General features: G+C 39.4%; 1 protein-coding gene across 10 annotated transcripts in view; it reads right to left on the bottom strand.

Moving 5' to 3' along the window:
• The window catches only part of cacna1ab (calcium voltage-gated channel subunit alpha1 Ab), a 145,784-nt gene that overhangs the window by 58,685 nt on the left and 70,659 nt on the right, over nt 1-16,440 (bottom strand). For all 10 annotated transcript variants that reach the window (XM_088342184.1, XM_088342183.1, XM_088342174.1 and 7 more), the window contains 7 exons: nt 15,983-16,112; nt 15,773-15,902; nt 15,640-15,699; nt 13,484-13,590; nt 2,731-2,830; nt 264-424; nt 46-183 (listed from right to left, as the gene is read on the bottom strand). In XM_088342184.1, the coding sequence (XP_088198310.1) occupies nt 46-183; nt 264-424; nt 2,731-2,830; nt 13,484-13,590; nt 15,640-15,699; nt 15,773-15,902; nt 15,983-16,112 (826 nt within the window). The remainder of the gene's footprint in view (nt 1-45; nt 184-263; nt 425-2,730; nt 2,831-13,483; nt 13,591-15,639; nt 15,700-15,772; nt 15,903-15,982; nt 16,113-16,440) is intronic.

Consider the following 16,440-nt stretch of genomic DNA (forward strand, 5'->3'; position numbering starts at 1 on the left):
TTTTCAGAATGAATACCATGTTTGTTTTTGTGTTTGTGCACTCACTGCGGCCAGCCTTCGCCAGTGGAGACAGTAAAGAGAGTGAGCAGGGCCCAAGCTACATTGTCATAGTGGAAATTGTACTTCTTCCACTCTCGTTTCTGAGCTCGGACCTCATCCTTGTCATACATGAGAAACTCGCCCCTGCACAGGAAACAACATCAACGTGAGCCTGTGCGTCAGCTGTTTCTTACCAGTAGCTCAGAGTCAGCGTTCATTTTAACCTGCAGTCGCGCTCAAATTCTTTGGACACGTCTGTGCAGTAGAAAAAGCGACCCTTGAAGAGTTGCACGGCCACCACGGCGAAGATGAACATGAAGAGCATGTAAACAATTAGAATGTTCAGAACGTTCTTCAGGGAGTTCACCACGCAGTCAAAAACGGCCTGGAGAAAGATAAAGAAATGAGAGAGAAGGTGTTAGACCCAGGACCCATGGTCTGCCTGAAATTGCACACAGTGGCCCCTCTAACATACAAGCTCCTAGAGGTATAAGAAATTTGAGATACGATATGTCTTCCGGGCAAATATCTTGCCCTGTATACGAGACAAAAAACAACTTACGAGATTTTCCACACGCTACCACTAGAGACCGTTCGAGACTACTCACTAGCAGCATCAGCTCCTCCCAGTTACCGTGTTCTCTTCCCGCCATGCCGACCTGTTCCTGCATATTTGTATTTTTTTTTTACCAGGTAATCAACACCTTTGCTGCTCCTTTGGCGTGGGGGAAGGCTTTAAAGTCACTTTGTAATGATTTAATTTGCCTTATTACTGTATTTTTATGTCTTATTACTATTTGAATGTGTTTTTAGTGATCAGGATAATGCGCTTTATAGCTAGCTAGGTTTTACTTGGATTAATTTAAGAGGCTGAGAACAGATGAATTTTATGATCCTGAAACAAAATAATCTCGTATGTAGAGGTATGACTGCATCATATAGCAGACAGACAAGAGAGGAGTGAAATGAGGTTCTTAGAATCTACTAAAAGTATGCAAAAATTACTGCTGCATTTAGAGGTTGTTTTTTCTGCAAAAGAATGATCTGCAAAATATTGATGTAATGTTTATGTTTGGGTGCCCACATGTACCGTATTTTCCGCACTATAAGGCGCACCGGGTTATAGGGACACCCCGAAAAAATAGTTTTTGGTCCTATTTTGGACATACATAAGACGCACCGGATTATAAGGCGCTACAATGGGAACGTGGACAAAACAGTCAGATAGTTCAGTCCAACTTCTTACCCCCTTAATGTTCCCAAAGCTTGCAAAGAAGCAAATACGTGTCGAGAACACGTGCGGATGCGGTGTCCGTACGATGTCACTGAAATGCATCGTTCCAAATATCATTCGGAAGATTAAAGTCTTGGGATTCAAGAAATGCCAACCATTCCTTAGTTTCTATTTTCTTTTTCGCTCACAACTTTACTGTGCATATGACAATAAACACTTGGAATTGAGTTTAATTTAAAAATAGACACTCCATTCCATCCATTATCTGCACCGCTTATCACAGAAACATCGAGTTCAGTCTGAAACAAGATATATAGCCGGAGTAGCTCACCGAAGTCGTTGTGTTCATAGTAATGTGCAGCCGTGGTCCTCTTATATTCGTGAGTGTAGTAAATCCAGGAGAATAAAATATTTACAAATACAGTATAGTAAAAAAATGCTTTCTGTATGCCGTCAGCCACGTGCTATACGCATTCATCTTTTTCGGCCAACTGCAGGCTTTGTTTTGCCGTTTAAACCAATGCCGGCCTGTAAATGATAAAAAGGATCCGCCCCTTGACCTCCGAGTAACTTTAGCCAATAGTGATCCATTCAAATGATGATTGACACATTGGTTAGCCAATGAAACGCCGGTAAATAAATCCCAGCATACACCGCGGACTACTTGGCGTTCGGGGGAAAATCTAGTTGGCGGCAGCAAGTTAGTTGCAAGACTTTGCGAATTAATATTGATCCATAAATAAGGCGCACTGTATTATAAGGCGCATGGTCAGCTTTTGAAAAAAATAAAGGCTTTTAGGTGCGCCTTATAGTGCGGAAAATACGGTATTCCCTTGCTTACTTTTGTTTGAGTAATAATTGCACATGTTCTGTAAATCCAAGTACTTCATTTCACTTCCCAAATATCACTGTGTTTGTATGCTATGCAATATTTTGAACTTGAATTACTGATCTGAACCACCCATGATTTATAAAAGAACATTTTCAAAACGACCATGGGTGTCCAAAGTTTCTCCTGCAACTGTGAATGCAGTCATTTCAGTGTATCTCTTATTCTTCGCATGTTCAAAGCCACATGTGTAACACACAGAGCCATAAAGAACCCAATTCACATCAGCGCCTAGCTCTCTGGGTCTTATCCCAGCCGTGTTTGCAAAACCTCGGTCCCTCCTTCAGTTCAGAGTGGGACTCCAAAGTAATTTTACTATGATGCTATTTATCGTACTGTCTTTTCATTTTCAATTACTATTTTAATGAATTTATTAATGTTTAGGAAGATGCGTTTTATACCTATTTAGGGTTAACTTGGATGATTTTTGGAGGCTGTAAAAGGATTAAATGGTTTTCAGTTATTTCTCATGGGAAAAATTAGTTCAAGATACAGTAAATTGTAGATATGGGTTCGATCCAGGTACAAATTAGTTGTGTATGTATAGGATCCAATGTATGAGCCCTACCTTGAGCTTAGGAAGTCTTTTGATTGTCTTGAGAGGACGTAGAACTCGCAGCACTCGCAGGGACTTAATGGTGCTGATGTCTTTGCCCTTACTGCTTCCCCTACAGGGCAGCCAGGGAACAAGGCCAATGTTACTACAGGAAAAAGTAGATGCACACTACAGCTCTTCTTCTGCATCACAAGTGGGAGTCTAACATGAAACCACAGAAGTTATAGATTTCATGGATATCAAGAAGCATCGTAAACATAATCATGGTAATCGTCATTCCACGCCCACAGGCATCTCCAGGTAGAGTGCCCGGCCAAACCTCTTTCTTTCTTTCTGACTTTTTCTAAAATCAAAAAAGTTCTTCTATCAGGGAACACGCGGCGTCCGTTCACCACCGAGGACGGCGACAAATGGAGGCCACGCAGGACCACTAAGGTCATGTGATGCACGTGAAGCATCGCATGACGTCACCAACGTGGATGCAAAATCGGACGTGATGTCCTACTGGCATGGGTTTAAATTCCATTTCTGAAATAGAATAAGTATCTAAATACCTTATTTAGGATTAGGGTCTGATAATGTCATTTGGTTTTCACATTCTAATAAGACATGCAATCATAGATCTTAATTCAATTTCTGACATCAACATTTTTTTTTACTTTTGTTAGACGTTTTTTGGGGTTCTAAGTAAATAAAAAAAATGGGAAATTCTGATTATAAACAGTAATGTAATAATGGGTTTGGATTCAACTTCTGACATCTTTTTTGTTTTGTAACTAAACCACTCTGACTTTGACTATTGTAAGTAAATAAAATCACACCCTATTAATGAGGCTTGTGTTCTGGTACCAAATGATATAGGGAACTTACCAAGTAGATTAAAAAATGTACACTTCATTTCTTACACAACGTCACTATCTAAAAGTATTTTTTTAAAGGGTTAAATTTGTATTCGCTAAAACGATGCTAAGGAGATCTAAGAGGCTTTAGATTTCCCTTCTGGCACCTAATAATGGAGAACATTTACTTTGCAGGAAGTTTTTATTTAAGTCTGTATTTATTTGATTGCTTAGCTGTATTTAAAACCCAACACAAAATCATTTCATCTTGAGAAGAGAAGGTTAACAATGCTATCTGGGCTTAAGTTGCTGTTTTAGAACCCACATCTGACACATTATTAAAAGGGGCACCTTTTGATATCTTTATTGTAATTGTTTCTGTTAATGTTGGATACCTGCAAAGGAGATTGCATAGGATGCCAGTTTGTTATTTTGATTAATATTCCTCAATGTTGTTTGTTATTTTGAATATCATGCACTGTTGATTGCAGAAATTCTTTTGTAACATAGAATAAAAAAGGGGGGACAGGAGAGGACTTTTAGAACGGATTTAAATTTAGCACTGTGAGTGTATTTTGTACAGTCTCCTAATTTCTCCTTGCAAGTTCAAACTTATTTGATGTCTTCTCTCCTCATTTTGAATGTCTCCTAAATTATAAACTTACCACCCACCTAATGCAGTATTTTTCGAGTGACCTGTGATGATTTTTACATTTTTACTATTTTTTAAAATGTTTCGTTTGTATCGATTTCTAAAAAAATCATATGCCACATTGATTTATTCACAAATATTCATAAATGCAGTGTCAAGGTGTGGATGAAGCGACATAACGACAGGGAGAAGAACCAAGAAAGAAAGAGTGAGAAGCCATAGTATGCCGGTTCTGCAGGAGGACAAGAAGGACGATGACAACTTTACCGGGTGCTGCTCCTGTGGTGGCGGTTACAAAGCGTCAGAAGGAGGAGACCAAACAAAACGGCACACAGCGGCCGGGAGAGAGGAAATGTTTGAAAAATACATTTAACACGAGTGAGACACCCCCCAGAACCATATAAATTAAAAAATGAATAAAATATAGACACGAATGCAGAAAACATATAAAAAATTCACATTGAAAATAAAATAAAAAGATACAATTATATACGAATTAATTCATAGTTAACTTACAAAAAAAACATTTTGAGAAAAAAATGATGACATATATTTTATGATTCTGTATATAATTTCTCCATATAAAGATACTTTTTAATTTTTAAACTAAAATAAAAAACAAATAACACATATATTGATATTCAAGTAAATATATAAAATTACGTACTCTATTAAATTACAAATAGGATGTAAAAATGTACTAATACATTATTAAATATGTGTTAATATACAGGATGTATTTCTAAACACCTTGTTGTATAACATTATAAGAAACGTTGAAATTATGTTTAAATTAAAAACAAGAATAAAATAAAAAATATGTAATTACATACACATTAAAAATGAAATTATTGTGTATACAGTATATTAGTTTTTGGTTTATATTAAATAAAAAACTGTTTTGTAGTACAAATGTATAATAATTTGTTGCAAAAACATCTGAACCGACAGACCCTTTACAGTAAATCCTGCAGGTAGCCAACTGAAGAAAACAAATAGATGACAGAAAAGGCCTGCAGGCCAAAGCGGCTTCTTGCATAGCCGCATGCCTTCCGACTCCTTCTTATCTCTTTACGGCAAATCAATTAAAGCGTGCGGGCGGGCTGGCGAGCACAAATTGCCCTCATTAGATGGCCAATCGTCTGCCGAGATGCTATCGGAGCACGTCAGCGCTGGGGAAGCAGAAAAAGAGCGCCGGCTCATCCGTCATCATCTCCGAAACACGCTCACAACCTCAGCATGCAGCTCTGTCATCAAAGTGAATCATTCAGCATTTACGAGGACGGTGCTGAGGGTCCGCTTGCTTTACACTTTTCAGTGAAAAGCATTGCACGCTGACCATGCTGAAAACCTGCTGTGCAATGCTTTAGTGTTTGTGCGTGGTGTGTGACAGAAAGGGATAGAGAGGAAAATAAGCGAGGGAGAGGAGAAGGTGGATGCCGGACAAAAAGGAGAGTTTTTTTTCTTTAAACCGGTGGCGTCAAACTCATTTTAGCTCGGGGGCTATACAGTAGAAAACAAACATTCTCACCAGGGCGGGACTCATAAATTGTTGATTAAAAGTGTGACTTAGCTGCAGGGCTGGGGGTCTTTTCGGAGGCTCACAACTGAATGCGTCAATCTGGCTGTCAAGTTTGGTGTTCTCTCTCTCTCTCACTCCCTCGCTTTCCCTTGCCTTATTTGGTCACTTCCTCCTTGGCTCTGATTTCCACTCACACATGGTGTCCCTTGCACTGACACACCCTAATCACCTCTCCTGCTCACTATTTAAGCACTCCTGTTTTGAAACATTTTTGCTAGTTCGTTGCCACACTTGTCTTGTTCTAGCGTTGTCTCAGCCTTGCTTTTGCTTACATACCGAACCCTTGCCGACCACAAGTTCTGCCCGACGAACATTTGGACTTTCAGCAACGAGTTTACTGGATCAACGGCACCTTGCCTTGCCTGCCCCTGGACCTCGACAACTGCCTCTGGTGCTCAAGATACTGATGCCTCGATTTATCTGTATCACTTGTGTCCTAAGCCTGGACCAAATAAACAATCCATTGTTGCCTACATCCTTGCTTCAGAATTGTGCTTCTGCGCCACCCTGAGGGGGTCCATGACAAAATTATGATTCAAGGATCTAAGATTTGATTAGAAAACTAGTATTTCATGATTTATTTTTTCCCTTACCTAATATTATACCTCATGCAGTGTTTTATCAATTGTGCATTTGTTAAAAAAAAGCAAAACGATTGAATTCATTTCCACTATAGTCTATTTAACTCTGGGGATAGTCATGCAGACTGCAAAGTGACAAATGGCATCCAAACACCAATTTGAATGATTAATTGAATGATTTTAAAGTCTTCCTGGTTTTTTTCCCTTTTTTATGACAATGTCTACTTGACTATTGGAACTGTTAGATTTTACATAAATAATAGGAGTTAAAGTGCTATTTATTTTCTAATTGTATCTTCTTCATAATGCCTTAAACAGCATGTCCGTGACTTTTATTTTAAGTAAACTAACATCAGGATGGGTTTCCTCAATGTTCTCTGGTTGAACAACGGTAGTCAGCAAAAACAGCAACAGTGGGTGAGATGCAGTAGCGTCTCGCTTTGACACTATCCAGTGGACATATTTAAAACAAAGTATTTTAGGCACATTTTTTCTCTAGTGCTTGTCTCAATATTGTCTCGTGGGCCACATAAAATAATGTGGTGGGCTACATTTGGCCCGTGAGTTTGACAGCCATTCTTTAAGCAATAATGGTAGGAACATTTCACCCCAGAAATAAACTGCAATAGAGAATCTGCATTGGTCTTTTAATGTTTTTCTGGCTGTCTAATAAACATGATTGCAGACATGGTTGTTTTTTGCGCAAAAACATGATGAATATATGGAAGGCTTGCTGAAATTAAAACAGGTTGTATCAAAGTGCTTCATGCGGTTGATTGGTCCCCTTGGTTTTCCATGGCAGGTGGTTCAAAATAATTGCCAGACCTGGTGAATTTTGTATTCAGACTAAATAAACAGGGAAAACAGGGCTGTCAAAAATAGAAATACAGTCTGCTTTAAAGCATTTTATTTTACTACAAGTGCCCTGATATTTGTTTGGCGCACACATTTTTCCTTTCTATAAAAACATGGTATAAAACGGGGTGGACTTTGCACGTTTTAGAATAGTGTTTTTTCAACCAGTTTGCCATTTTTTAGTGTCTTTCTTTTTTCTCAAGGATCCACTGAGTAACTGTAAATTTTCATCCATTTCTTAGATGGCAGCAGATGACTGTTTTAATTAAACTGTTTAAGATTGAACAGTAAGATATCAAGAACATATCAAATAAAAGAAAAACCTTGCTAAAAATTTTGCTGATTACCTCCTATTATTTTGTTGACGAAAAAAAGCAAAAGTTGAAATATAGTAAAATATTTTTTTTACAACGACTGATAATTTTGGTTATATTAATGATAATTTTTGTTATCTTTTTGGAAAAAAAACATAAAAACTGTCACAGGATAAAAATTTAGTTTGAAAAATTAACTACCTGTATTGCCTTCTAAGCCACGAGAACTCCAAATGATGATTACGTTAACCTATCAAATTAGGCAACGTGATCATTTAAACTTTGAAAAACAAAAAAGAAAACTGGTGCTGAGAATTAATTTTTAATCATTTCCAATGGACAGTGTGCCTCAATATTTTATAATAAAAAATGGGCCTTGGGTCAAAAAAGGTGGAAAAACACTGTTTTAGAGGATTCCTTTCCCATACATACTTTATTCTCTAGCAAGCTCTGCAGAAACCTGAATAAAATGTATGGGAAATGTAAAAGTCTTTTACTCATCGTAATTCGAACATGAACTTATCTGATTGGATTCGTAAATGTCCATATTTTGATGATTAAAATATGTTAAATAACATAAAAAAATGGATGTTATAAGTAGGTGAGAACTAAAAAGTGAGAAATGGCAAAGCAACATAAAACATGTTTAAAGCTTCAGACACTTAAATTAACAATTGTTAGTCACATTGTGAATTTATTATTTGCATGAACTGTAGTGGAAATTAGTTCAATTTTTTGTTACAAATGCACAAATGTTTTTTTGATTGCTTACTCGTTTTTACTTTGTTTTAAATGGAAAAAAAATTCTCTTGAGAAGGGAAAATTAACAATGCTATCTGGGCTTAAATTGCTGTCTTAGAACTCACTTCTGACACATGGCTACATTATTAAAAGAGAACCTTTTGAAACATTTATTCTACTTGTTTCTATTGTTAATGTTAAAATTACAAGTGTTTAAATCTTAATGAAGGGGAAGAAAATCAAATTGTGAGATACCCAAAGATTACCACCCCTACTAAATAACAATATTGTTGATTTGATTCCCTGGTGTTTAACGAGAGAACCTCTAAAACTTGCTGACCTCCGGCCCTCAAGGACAAAAGTGTGACATAAAGAAATTGAGAGTGGCAGAATTAAAGCACTTAAAAATGCTGAATGCTATGTGCTCATATCATATATCTCTAACAGATGATGGGAAAACAAGGACAATGATTGACAGTCTGCCTTAAAGCGTATCACGAAACATACTGCACGTGTTTTCCACCCATAAGTGACCCAATATATGTTCCCTTCTCATTCCAAAACCTTCCTCACCAGCCATATTTTTAAAGGTACTTCAAAATCTTCTTTTTAAGACTTCTGCCACCGGCAGACCACCCTCTCAAATTTCCCTCTCAAAGCAACATTCCTAGTTACCCTCTCCCCTCTCAGTAGCCTAGATGGTAAGGCGCCCGCTTTGAGACTGGGAGGTCGGTGGTTCGCGCCCCGGCCGAGTCATTCCTAAGACTTAAAAAGTGGTCGTCGGCGCCCTCTGTTGGCTGCGGCTGCATCGGCTCGCTACAACGGGTCAGGTGCAATCGACATTTCGTTCTGTGTACATTGTTACACAGAATGACAATACAAGGAAATTATTATTATTATTCTCTTTAATGCATTTAGTTTTTGTTATTAAATAAACGTTCCCTGTTGGGGTTTGATCACATCCAAGCTTTTTCCATGTCCTTGTTCCCTGCATTTGGGTCTGCCTGACATCACGTGACAAGATGTCTGGCAAACTGAAATAAATAAAAAACGTGCATCAATGCACCTACTGATACGCATATCCTCTTATTTTTGTGTAAAAAAAGGGGAAAAACAAGGTCAAATACTAAATTGCTCCTGCTGCATTTTGACAAGATTTCACAGCCCAGTTAAATAACCCATAATAAAGGACACAACACTGTTGGACATACAGTATTATCTGATTGAATTTTCGGGAAATCGTCTGTTGGACAATATAATCCAACAGATCAAATTCTTAAAAATTTACATTTTTTCACTATATTAGTAGCTAATTAAGGTTAACAAGAAAGGTCTTAGAGGAATTTTCTTTTTTTGAAATTAAGGACTGGCTAAAAATGACTATATTTTGATGCACATCAGCATACATTTGGGGATTCAGGGTTATATAATTTAAGGTTATAAAGTGGGAGTGTCCAGATGGGAAAGAGGAATGTGTGATGTGATGTCAATCAATGCATAAGAGGACGGGATGACTCACGGCCTGCTTGGCGGCAAATTTGGAGCAGCGTCGAAGGAGGGAGACAGTTTGGAGAGTGAGTCGTGATAAGAGAGATTAGACATTTATAGAAAGAGTGACTAGAATAATTAAGGTGAATTTTGGAACAAGATGAATAGGGATGGTTGTTTATTGGGGACTGCTCAGGGTGCCCTTTCAGGTCATCTGAAGGTTTTAACAAGGAAACCCAAGTGGAAGATTTCAAATGGTGACAACTTTAAAGCCAATTCAATGTCTGCTTAACTCAATGCAGATGGGACTTTTAGTTACTTGGAGTCGCTTCAGCAGCATGACAGCAAAGAACATGGAAGTGCAATTGCAAATAATCAATATTGCACAAATCAAATACAAAGCTAAAAGTTATCACCAATGACAAAACCTGCTTTATTCAAAATTCCCGTAACAAACTTTTTGAACAAGAAAATAAATATTCTTTTCACAAAACCATAATTAAATGTGAAAAATGAGATACAATTGAAAAAAATAAATAAATAATTAAATGAAAGCACATACTGCAAACGTTGCACAGCACATAATGGACTAAGGGTCTCCCATGAGGTCCCCAATGGTGAAATAATATTTTTTTACCTCTGCCAAGTCAAGCTACCCTGCCCTAAACACACAAATTTATTAATTTATTAAAGTATTAAAATGAAATTATTTATAACAAAACAGTATTATTATTTTAATGTCAAACCTCTTTAATTGGTGGAGTGGGGCAGAATTATCGGACAGGTCCTCCTACTTTTTTCATGTCATTATAACCACCTATGGCACTTCAAGTGTAATACTGCAGTACAGGGGTTGGGAAACTTTTAGACAAAAAGATCCAAAATAGCAAATTATTTAGATTTTTTTGAAGGGAGAGCCAAATCTGTGAAATAATAATAATTTTAGAGCCTGTGTCCCATATTAACAAATATACCACTTTAAACGTGTCCAGCAGTTACTTTGTTTTTTGTGTGTATATATTGGTTTCAACACAAGGTGCAAGCAGAGTTCCTTCGTAAAAATGTCACAAAAACCTGCAAACAAAAAGTTTACAGATGTATTTCCCTTCAGCACAGTGGGCACCTGCGAGAGATAGGAAAGCAAGCTGTGTGTGCAGAGATCCGCCCACCCCCTACCGCTGTATTGTGTAGTGCAACTGAAAACAAGTGCTACAATGCACAATGAATAGTACAAACTAAGGAGACTCAAAATGATCAAAACACACTATTTACTTCTCGTTTTTTGCCTAGCCTTTTTGAGGTTTTTGGGTACCTGTATCAACAAAATGGTCGGCAATTATGTCAGCTCCCTTTAAATGAGGCTCATGGTATTTAAAATAAATGCAAATTTCTCTAACAAAGAGTATTAACAAATGCACATTTATATCAGTGCATTGTATGTATTTCTGTTTATTGTTCAAATCAATGCTTTTTTTAAAAGAATGAAGAGTTTTATGGACAGCACGGCGGGGCAGTGGTTAGCGCTTGTGCGGCACAGTTCTAAGGTCTTGGGAACCTCCTGTGTGGGTTCTAATCCAGCTACCGGACTTCCTGTGCGGAGTTTGTATGTTCTCCCCGTGCTTGCGTGGGTTTCTTCCGGGCACTCCGGTTTCCTCCCACATTCCAAAGACATGCATTTCAGGTGGATTGGCCGGTCCAAATTGTCCCTAGGTGTGAATGAGCGAGCGAGTTGTCTGTCCCTGTGTGCCCTGCGATTGGCTGGCAACCAGTTCAGGGTTGTCCCCTGCCCACTGCCCGATGATTGCTGGGATGGGCTCCAGCACCCCCGCGACCCTTCTGAGGATAAGCGGTGCAGCTAATGAGATGAGGTGAAGAGTTTTATCACTGGAAGATGCTAAATAATATGCACTGTCTCTTTTAAAATCCATACATTATCTTCAAAAGTTAAGTGGGGTTTCAAACAACATTTCTTCCTAGCATTCAAAAAGGAGTCTTTTTTGATTAAAGAAAGTACAAGACCGATGTCTCTTAAAGTGGAATTCAACCCATAATAGTTCTCCCAGTTTAAACACCAAATATTTAGACCAGGGGTGTCAAACTCATGTGAACTCGGGGGCCACACGATAGGACAAACATTCTGTCGGGGGCCGGACTACTAGATTAAAGAGAAAGAAATAGAGCAATAAAGAAATAAGAGAACGAGGGAGGGAAAAGGAGAGAGGGAGAGAGCGTGAGAAACAAAAGAGATAAAAAGTCGTGAGAGAGGGGGAAAGAAACAGAGCGGAAGAAAGAAATCCCAAGAGAAATAGAAAGACAGAAGGAGAGAAAAGAGAAAAGAAAGTATGAAGGGTAGGAAGAGAGAAAGAGAAAAGAGAGAAAAGGAAAAAAGGAAGTTAGAGCAAAAGAAGTTAAAAAGACACAGCGATGAAAGAGACAAAGAGCAACGAAGGAAGAGAAAATGAGAGACACAGAGAGTGAAAGAGACAGAGTGGGAGAAAAGAAAGAGAGAGAGAGAGAGAGAGAGAGAGAGAGATACAAGTACAGTGTCTTTGTGAGAGGCACGTGGCTTTTGCAACATCAAGTGGACATATTTCAACCTGCGGCTTGTTTTTCTCTTGCGCTTCTCTGAGTGTTGTCTCGCGGGCCGGTATCAATCCCTTAGCGGGCCTGATCTGGCCCGCGGGCCGCCTGTTTGACACTGGTGATTTAGACTCCTATTGAGACAAAGCGGCACTCTACAGGTACCAAAAATACAGCAGTCAGCGCTATTATATTTAAATTACAAAATCAAGGCTGTTACTGGATTTGATTGTATTTTAAAAGCATGCACAAACCACTGTAAAGAACTGAATATACTCTATGCGTATGTAACAGAAAGCGACGTCATGAGGTCAACATATTTCACAATGTACTTTTAAGAGACAAATGAGACAATCAAGTGAGTTTCTCGATCTACAAGTATTCTAAAAAATGCATGTTTATATTAAAATTTGTCATTTTTTTAATGAAATACTTTTTGTTGTTTTTACGACTAAAGGCGCTTCATAATAATACACTGTCCCTTTAAAGATTTATTTTCAAAACGTATTTCAGTATAAAAAAAGTCACTTTTTAATATGCATTGGTCCAATGTTTAAAATCATGGTAACAACTTTGATGTTCACATAATCTAACTGATCAAATTCACATTTTGGCTGTTGTCAATTGCTTTGTACCACCCATTGCTACCCCCTGTAGGACTGGAATAGAAAGGCAGAAATTCACATATTTTTTGGTACTTATCTTCCTGTTCTACCTCTACGTTTCCTTATATTTACCTTCTTCCTACACTGCTCTCAAAATACTTACATATATTAAGTCAATTTGAATTTAATTTCCATCTTTCTCTGACATAAAATTGTGTTCAAATTCATCATCATCATTTCAAGCCTTGGCAGAGGAGCTCTACATGATGAAAATGCTTGCCGATGGTTGTTGTGAGAACAGAAACAGAGAAAGACCATCTGACACAATGTCAATGATGAAAAGAGTGTAGAGAAAAAAGATTTTAGAAGAGGAAGTGGATCAGTGTTGTGATCTGCTTCAAGAGGGCATCAACATTGTCCAGCCACTAGGGTGGCCTTAATAGGGTCTTTCTGAGGACCAATGGTGGGCAGGGTGTGTGGCAGGGAGCATGAAAATGACGGCAAAGAAGGGGGGGTGACGTTACTCACGTGAAGGCGAAGGCCACCAGAGCGCCACTAACCACTATAAAGTCCAAAATATTCCACAGGTCACGGAAGTAGGAGCCTTGATGGAGGAACAAGCCCAGCACCACCATCTATACAAATGGAGTAAGTCAATCGTCACGTAATTTTTTTTATTTTTTCATCTTTCTTTAAATAACGACGTTAACATTGCAAATGATTGGAAAATAGGACAAATTAGATGGTTGTCATGGTTACAAGTATCATATTGCTCCAAATTGGTGTGCGTGCGTGCGTATGCGGGCATGTATTTGTGCTTTCAGTATAAGGGGCCGGTCACACAGCCGTTTGCGGCTGAATCACGGCTAAAATTTTGCGTTTTTTTTTTTGCCCGTGGTTGCCCGCGATGGAAAATGCACAAAATTGGCCAACCCGCTGTTCATCGGTGGTATGCCCGCAAAACAGACGCCGGCGACTGTTCCGCTTCCTCATCGCGTCATTTCTGCGTCATTTTCTCATGTGGACCACGGGTATAAAAGCTCCCGAGCCGGTGTTGTGCCCAAATCCGACTCCTACGCAACAACATTCTGCTGCGATCGCTTTTGTTGTAAGCGTGTATTGACGTTGGTGACTTTTTCATCCGCGTTAACAAACGCATTTTGTAGAATACGATCGCACTTTATTGTTTAAATAAACGCGTTATATAGACTAGGATCTCCCAATTGTTATAATTAGCTCGCTTTATAGTTTTAATAAGCGTTTTATATAGAATACGATCGCTTTCGTTGGAAGCGCAGCAGAATGCGCGTTCACGCGAGGAGGGGAGGATTTACCGTTCGATTACGTTCAAAACAAAAACAAAGACGGAATGGTTTAAGTTGTATTACATTTCCAACAAATGCAAGACGAAGTGGTTTTGGTTATATGTTCGCCATTACATTCCCTAAAAGTGAGATAAAACGAGGTAAAAGTGGTTGTAGTAGCGAGGGGATGCAAATCTTGGCAGGGATGCATTTCTCGGATAACACCGGGCTGTAGAAATCATAACCGCTCAAGACACAGTCCCGTGAAGATCAAGATTTCAAGCTATGGCATCATTTTTATTTTATTATCTTGAAAAGAAATGTCAAGAAATAAAAATGGATTAAGACAAGGTCACTGCGCTGACGGGGATCCATGTTCACCCCCTTGACGTCTCGAGCACAACTGACGTGTGCTCGGCAAATCGCGCTGTATATACGCGGAGAAAGGCGTTTGACTGTCACACGCGTAACACGCTAATTTCACGTAATAACACCGCGATACAGGCGCAGAACATGCTATTACCATGCTCCACCCACGATTACCCGCTGAAATTTCCCGTCCTACCCATGTGTAACCACGCCCTGGCTGCGGCCAGAGCACGTCGTTCCGCGTCATTTCCGCGTCATTACCTCGTGTTGATCACGTGTGCGGCACGCGGTTTAACACGTGCTCAAACTTTTGAGCAGCTCAAAAGTTTTGCGCGCGGCCAACCACGTGTGAATTTCCGACCGCGAGTAAAGCACTGCTGTATCTCGTCTATATGGCGGTCTCAAAACGTCCAACAGCGCCCAACAGCATCCGCTTCACCTTCAGCCTTGATACGCTCGTGAAAGGCTGTGTACCCGCGCTCTGGAGAATTGAGCAGCGCAAAACTATTTTGCGCTGCCACCCGCGCGCGAATTTCCGACCGCGTGTTAAGCACTGCTGTATCTCGTCTGCATTGCGATCTCAGAGCGTCCAATAGCGTCCGCCTCACAGGCAGAAATTTCTGGCCGTGATTCAGCCGCAAATGTCTGTGTGACCGGCCCCTAAGATAGCAGGGATGGGCTCCAGCACCCCCGTGACCCTACTGAGGATAAGCGGTGCAGATAATGAATGGGTGGTCATTCCCCTGTAGTTCTAACTCCAAGCTGACTCAAATAATCAGGAAACCAGCAGAGATTAATAGTATATGCTTCTGTGTGCTACCTGAATTTATTTTTCAACAGTCTGTAATGGATGAAGCATCAAACAAACTAAAATCTATCGAAAACTGACAACAAAGTTTCAGGACGAATTAAGTGACTAATTAACAACGACTGAGCATCTATAGTAAATGAAAAAACACGTTTTACTTATGGGTGAAATCAAATGTCATGGCAGTCGAGGCATCGTTATACCTTGATGAGCATTTCAAAAGTGAAGACCCCAGTGAAGACATAGTCAAAGTAGCGCAGCACCTAGCAATAAAGTTAAAATTAGAAATGAAACACACGAGATCATAAACATTCCAATATTTGTATTGCTCCTCACATTATTTTGCGGCGAGTCGGGCGACACCGGGTCTTCGGCGGCAAGCGCAATGCTACTCATGGCGATCACAGAAAGGATGCTAAACTCAAAGTATTTGAGCGTAAGGATGTAGTGGCAGCATTTCCTGAATCTGAAACGCAGAAAGGGTACAAAATTTGAAGGCGAACCACCAACTCTTGGCGGGAAGGCTTCTTGGCGGAGGTCACACACGGGTTGGTGGTGGACAAGATGAAGCAAGAACTGAAGGGCGGCATGGGTTTTGGGCCGTCTTCATCGCCGTCGTCGTCTCCGTTATCTTTCTCCTCATTCTTCTTCTGGTCTGTGTTGGCGTTCTTGTTGACTAGCGGGGAAAAAACGAGACGTCAGTTCGTTTGAGGTCAGGGTGAGTACTGTTAGAATATTAAAATGTGTCATTGCATATAGTCACAATTTGTAAAATGTAAAATCCTTTTTAATCTTTTAAATCAATATTTTCACCAAGCTCATCATTATTGCACCATATGATTATCCATATAATCAATTGTATTTATTTACTTGCTGCTTCATTCACTTTTAGGGGCGGCAGTGGCTCAGGAGGTAGAGCGTCTTGGGATCAAGAGATCGCAGGTTTGAATCCCGGCTCCTCTGTGTTACATGTCGAAGTGTCCTTGGGTAAGACACTGAACCCC

The sequence above is a fragment of the Urocampus carinirostris genome, chromosome 8, assembly GCF_059441175.1.
Source record: "Urocampus carinirostris isolate Australia breed hairy pipefish chromosome 8, RoL_Ucar_1.0, whole genome shotgun sequence".
Lineage (NCBI taxonomy): Eukaryota > Metazoa > Chordata > Actinopteri > Syngnathiformes > Syngnathidae > Urocampus > Urocampus carinirostris.